A 6,173-nucleotide genomic window follows, 5' to 3' on the forward strand; every position below is an offset into this window, starting at 1 on the left:
CCCCGGCCTGGAACATTCCCCCAGTCCAGCTCAGAACCCTCTCATGCCGATGGGAACACCAGAGAGGAACAGCAGGAGAGCTCTGCTCCTTCCCAGCTCCTCTGCCCGCCCTGGGAGGGATGGGATGGGATGGAGGCTCCTCGGGGGGCTGCAATTCCAGGCCCCACCTCTCCATCCTCCTCTCCCCCCTCTCCAAACCGATCTCCCCTCAACAAAAAAACATTTGTTTTTTTTTACCTTTTGGACCAGATCCAACTCGCCAAAAATAATCCATAAAAATGTGGTATAAAAATCCTCTGCCGTGTGCTACGATACAGGTGAGCACTTCTGCTACACAAATACTTTTATTTTCCCGTTAGGTCTTCGTTTGTTTTTTTTTGTCTTTTTTTTTTTTTTTGTCCTTTTTGGAACCCTTTAGTACAAAAGGCCTGTGGGGGGAGGGAGTTGCTCCATAAAACCAGAAGACACAAGACCATAAAGCCCACAAGGACCACAAACAGCCCCCCACCACACACAAACCCTACTTGTTAGTAAACTTTTCGCTTTTAAAAAAAACTGTATTTTTTTTTTTGTCTTTTTTTTTTTTCCAAGGTTATCAATTCTAATTCTTTACTTTCATTTGAATACAAAACACATAAGTTTGCTATTATCTTTCGTGGCTCCCTGAGCTGAATTTTCTAAGCTTTCTTTGAAATCACTCCTCATTTGCTTCTGTCCGAAGACCAAGAAGGGCTTGCGTGGGCTTCCCCTTTTCTTCAAACATCCAAGCACAGAAAAAAAAAAAAAAAAAAGGATAAATGCATAAATCCATCTATAAAAAACAAACCCCAAGGTGATTGTGTTGATGTCCCGTCAGTAGCTGAGGATCCGAGCGATTCCCCACCATCACTAACACACGACGCACGACAGGAGGAACAACTTTTCACCAGTGGACATCTCTGCTCAGCCTGGATGGCAAAGTCCCCACGGACACTTCCGGAGGGGGGAAGGAAAAGGGGGAAAAACCCCCAAAAAATAAAAACAAAAAACAACAAAAAAAAAGCCAACCAAAAAAAAAAAACCCCAGAATAAAATTGCCACCACCAAAACCATCAGTGGAATACAATTACAGCAGACAAAAATACACAACTAAGTGTACTGGGAGGGTCCCCCCTTCCCACGCTATTTCCTAGTCCAGTATTTACATTTTTCACAAGTCTTATGCAGGATGCACAAAAAAAAAGTCCCAATAAAAAAAGGAGTCCTTTTATAGGGCCACCAAAGCCAGAAGGAAAGAACCGGAAAAACAAAAAAAAAATAAAAAAAAAAAAAAAAATCAAAAGGAACGGCAAAACCTTAAAACCAAATAAAAATCCGTTTAGGGCTTCCATGTGTGCCAGAGTTGCAGATCTCCAAATAAATCCGAGTGTGGCAGGTGCCGGGCGGAGCTGGGCCAGCCCGGGGCCTCCCCTGGGCATTCCCGGAGCGTTCCCGAGGGCTGCATATCCCAGGATCAGTAGATGACCTCGTAGACCGTGGCCTTCTTGTCCCCAGAGCCCGTGACGATGTACTTGTCATCCGCTGAGATGTCACAGCTCAGCACGGACGAGGATTCCTTGGACTGGGAAAAGCAGGAGGGGAAAGAACCCATCAGGATGGGAGAGAACTCAGCAGGGTGGGAGAGAGAGCCCAGCAGGATGGGACAGAGACAGAACCCAGCAGGATGGGATGGATGCTCCAGGCTCCCAGGAGCATCCACGCTGGGGTCAGCACCACATCCCGCACCCTGACACCAGTGCAGCCATCCCAAAGGATCTCCCCTCTCTCCAGGGTAACTGGGAATGGGAATCTGGGAGCAGCACCCACCCCATGCCCTTCCCAAGCTCTCCCACCTGGAAGATGCTGGCTCCGTAGGGCGTCCTCCAGGCGTTGAGCAGGTTGTCCTTCCCAGTGCTCACAAACCACTTCCCTGCATTGGGAATTTGGGATCAGCAGCTGAACCCTGCCGGTGCCATCTCCCCAACCCTTCCCTGTCCCCACAGTCTGTCTGAGCCCAGAGACTTGGGAGAAATGGGAAAACCTGGAGGTTCCCTGGGGAGTCCTGCCCAGCCCTACTCTGCTGGGACAATCCAAGTGCTGCTTCCCACCTCCAGTGGTGCTCTGTGGCCGTTTGCAGCCAAAATCAGGATGGGTTTATGGGAATAAACCCTGCTAAAATCACGATGGGCTTATGGGAATAAACCCTGCCAAAACCAGGATGAGTTTATGGGAATAGACCCTGCCAAAACCAGGATGGGTTTATGGGAATAACCACCATCACACCCAGGATGGGTTTATGGGAATAACCCAGGGAATAAACCCTGCCAAAACCAGGATGGGGTTATGGGGATAAACCCCAAGTGCAGCATCCATGAGACGGATCCTGCTGGAAACATCCGTGCTCAGCCCCCCTTGCTGCATGGAGCGTAGTCCCCTCCTGCAGTTCATGGCCATCCCCGTTTCCCATCCCTGGAAGTGTCCATGGCCAGGCTGGATGGGGCTTGGAGCACCCTGGGACAGAGGGAGGTGTCCCAATTTAAGGTTCCTCCCAGCCCCAAACATTCCATGATTCCACGATCCCCACCCATGAGGATGTGCCGGGGCGGGGTCAGGTGGAAGGTGCCCCAGGGATGAGCTTTAAGGTCTCTCCCAACCCAACCCAGCCCATTCCAGGATTCCAGGATGCCCATCTCTCCCAACCCAGCCCATTCCAGGATTCCAGGGTGCCCATCTCTCCCAACCCAGCCCATTCCAGGATTCCAGGGTGCCCATCTCTCCCAACCCAGCCCATTCCAGGACTGCAGGGTGCCCATCTCTCCCAACCCAGCCCACTCCAGGACTGCAGGGTGCCCCTCCCTGCCCTGCTGCTCACCGCAGTAGGCGAATTTGAGGGAGAGCACGCAGCTCTCGTGCAGGTGCAGCTGGTACTTGTCGGGCTTGGTGTGGTGCAGCACCTCCACGTTGCTGCTCTCCATGCCCACTGCCAGCCACTCGCCCGTCGGGCAGTATCCCAGGGAGAAGATCTGTGGATAGGAGTGGGATATGGGGAGATCAGCGGGAATTCCCAGCCCCCCATGGAAGGGTGGGATGAGGGATCCTCAAGGTGCCTCTCCCAACCCAACCATTCTGGGATCTGTGGCACTGCTGGAGCTGCTGGCCAGCCCCAGATGGATGGAGCAGGTGGGGAGAGGCAGATCCCTGGGCTGGGATGGCTCCATCCCCATGGACACTGCTGTCCTTGCCAATGGGACACAAGGTCCCGGCTCTGCTCCTCTGGATCAGGCTCTCCTGGGAGGAGGCAGGACCCTGATCCCTGCTCTCACCCCACCCAAGGGCACCCAGAGAACCCTGCGACATCCACAGGCATGCCATGAAAACAGCTGCTACCTCAACAGCAGCCTCATCCTGCAAGGATGGAAAAGAGGAGCTGGCACAAGATCCAGGGAGCCCCAGCATTCCCGGGCCACCCCGAAACCAGCGGGAACAGCCACGCTCGGAGCTGCCAGGGCCATTTGCCCAGCAGGAAAAGCCCCTCCCCAGGAGGCAGGGGCCTCCCAGGACGCCCTGTTTCCCGTGGGGATGGATCCCTGCCCCTGTGCCCCGCTGCCCTGCCCACCTGGGAGGTGAAGTCGTGCTGCTGCAGCTGCCGCCCCTCCCGCAGGTCCCAGGAGCGCACCGTGTTGTCCAGGCCCCCCGTCCACAGCTTCGTACCGTCGTGGGAGATGTCTATGCAGCTGGCCCCGTCCGTGTGCCCTTGGAATTGCCTTGGGAGCAGAAAAAAATCATGGAATTCTGCAAGGGGAGTGCTAGAAAAGGCACGGAGCCGTATTTAAGGTGGTTGGATAATGTTTGTGCGGCTCGTCAACACCAAATATTCCTGGAAATCCACCCAGGAACATCCTGGGCTGAGGAGCACCAGCCTGGCCAAGGACTGGGCTGGTTTAGGAACGAGCACCAGGAGATGGTGCAGCATCACCAGAGGGTGTTCCTGGCTCCAGCCCCAAGAACTGGAGGTGGGGGACTTCCCATCCCTGGAATTTTAAGGCCAAGTTGGACAGGGCTTGGAGCAACCTGGGAGAGTGGAAGGTGTTTTGCCCAAGGAAAAGAGGAAAGGGACATGGATGGGACAAAAAGGAAAGGGGACCATGATGGACAGAAGAGGAAAGGGGACCATGATGGACGGGAAGAGGAAAGAGACGGCAATGGGGTGGTGAAAGAGGAAAAGAGACATTGATGGAAGGAAGAGGAAAAGGGATGTTGACAAAAGAAGAGGAAGTGGGACACTGACAAAAGGAAAAGGGACGTTGACAAAAAGAAGAGGAAAAGAGACGTTGATGGAAGGAAGAGGAAAAGGGACGTTGACAAAAGAAAACTGACAAAAGAAAGAGGAAAAGGGACGTTGTGGGGGAAGGGGTAAAGGAAAACTGACAAAAAGAGAAGAAAAAGGATGTTGTGGGGGAAAAGGGATGTTGTGGAGGAACAGGAACACTGTCAAAAGGAGAAGAAAAGGGATGTTGTGGGGGAAGAGGAAAAGGGACGTTGTGGGGGAAGAGGAAAGGGAACAGCGACAGAAGACAAAAAGGATCGTGATGGGATAAAAATGACCTTTAAGGTCCTTCCCAGCCCAGGAGCCCCGAGCAGCAGGACCCGGCGGGGGCTCACCTGACGAGGGTCTGGTTGTGCAGGTCCCAGACGGCGATGTTGCCGTCGCTGCAGCACGAGAAGCACACCTTGGCGTCGGGGCTGATGGCCAGCGCGTAGCAGGCGGGCGCCGAGGACGTCAGCTCGGCCTTGATGCGTGGCGTGGGCGACGCCAGGTCCCAGATGGTCAGCGTGCTGGCCTCGCCCCCCACGATCAGCGTGCGGCCGTCCGGCAGCAGCTTGCAGGAGCGGATGTAGTTATCCCTGTTCTGGGGACACAAGGGACCGTCAGGGACAGCCTGGGGATGGGGAAGCGGTGATGGAAGGGAAAGGGGGTGGAGAGGAAAAGGGACGTGGAGAGGGAAGTGGAAAGAGAGTGCAAGGGCGTGGGAAAAGAGGAACAGGGACGTTGCTGGGGAGAAAAGCAAAAGGGACATTGACGGGGGAAAGACTAAAAGGGATGTTGAGGGGGAAAGAGAAAAAGGGATGTTTGATGGGGAAAAAGGGACGTTGATGGGGGAGAAGAATAAAAGGGACGTTGATGGGGAAAGAGAAAAAGGGACGTTTGATGGGGAAAGAGAAAAATGGACGTTGATGGGGAAAGAGGAAAAGGGACGTTGATGGGGAAAGAGGAAAAGGGACGTTGATGGGGAAAGAGGAAAAGGGACGTTGATGGGGAGAAGAGGAACAGGGAAATTTAAAGGGGAAAAGAGAGAAGAGGAAGAGGAATAAGACAGTAACAGAAGATAAAGAGTTGGTAATGGGGAAGAGCAACAGGATGTAAAGGGGGGAAGAGGAACAGGGGAACAGGGAGGACAGAGGGGGTAAGAAGACACATAGATAGCAATGTGGGAAGAGATGTTGATGTCAACGGGGCAAAGCTGATTAACAACATCAGAGGTGGGTGAGGGCAGGGGACACAGCCAGATGATTAACAGCATCAGAGGTGGGTGGGGGCAGGGGACACAGCCCTGGGGACAGCAGCAGCCCCAGCACGGGGGCTCCAGCCCTCACCAGGCAGTCCAGCTGTGAGATGGGGCTCTTGCTGCCGGGCTGGCTGATGTCCCAGATCTTGACGCAGCCCTTGCCGCCGGTGTAGACGTGGCGGGTGGGGTTACTGATGGTGACGGCGCACACCACCTCGCCGTGGCTCAGCGTGTTGATCTGCCGCGCGTGCCGCGGGATGCCCGGCCCCGCCAGCGCGTCGTGCGGGAACGGCACCGGCTGCATCTGCCCGTCCGCGCTCACGTGGAACGAGTACGCCCTGCCGGGGTGGGAAAGGGCTCAGCTCCAGGGACAGAGCTCGTGGGGCTGTCACACCGCGTTCACAGTGCCAGCCCTGGGTGAAGGCTTCCCTTGTCTCCCTCCTGGCCACTCATCCCCTCTGATCCCACAAAAATCCAAGCGGGACTTACGGTTTCCCTCCAGGGATGGACGCCAGGCTGGAGGGCAGGCCCGGGGCTCGCATGGGTGGGTGAGGGTCAAACCCGACCTGCCAAGAGATGCACGGACAC

General features: G+C 54.8%; 1 protein-coding gene across 1 annotated transcript in view; it reads right to left on the reverse strand.

The window, feature by feature from the left end:
* Nucleotides 1–238: 238 nt before the first annotated feature.
* Nucleotides 239–6,173, reverse strand: part of TLE3 (TLE family member 3, transcriptional corepressor) — a 25,510-nt gene continuing 19,575 nt past the window's right edge. Inside the window, 7 exon segments of the mRNA XM_031059682.1 lie at nucleotides 239–1,600; nucleotides 1,872–1,948; nucleotides 2,891–3,041; nucleotides 3,635–3,782; nucleotides 4,681–4,928; nucleotides 5,674–5,923; nucleotides 6,075–6,151. Of these exon segments, the coding sequence (XP_030915542.1) occupies nucleotides 1,493–1,600; nucleotides 1,872–1,948; nucleotides 2,891–3,041; nucleotides 3,635–3,782; nucleotides 4,681–4,928; nucleotides 5,674–5,923; nucleotides 6,075–6,151 (1,059 nt within the window). The 3' untranslated portion in view covers nucleotides 239–1,492.

The sequence above is a fragment of the Geospiza fortis genome, unplaced genomic scaffold, assembly GCF_000277835.1.
Source record: "Geospiza fortis unplaced genomic scaffold, GeoFor_1.0 scaffold2, whole genome shotgun sequence".
NCBI classification, from domain to species: Eukaryota; Metazoa; Chordata; class Aves; order Passeriformes; family Thraupidae; genus Geospiza; species Geospiza fortis.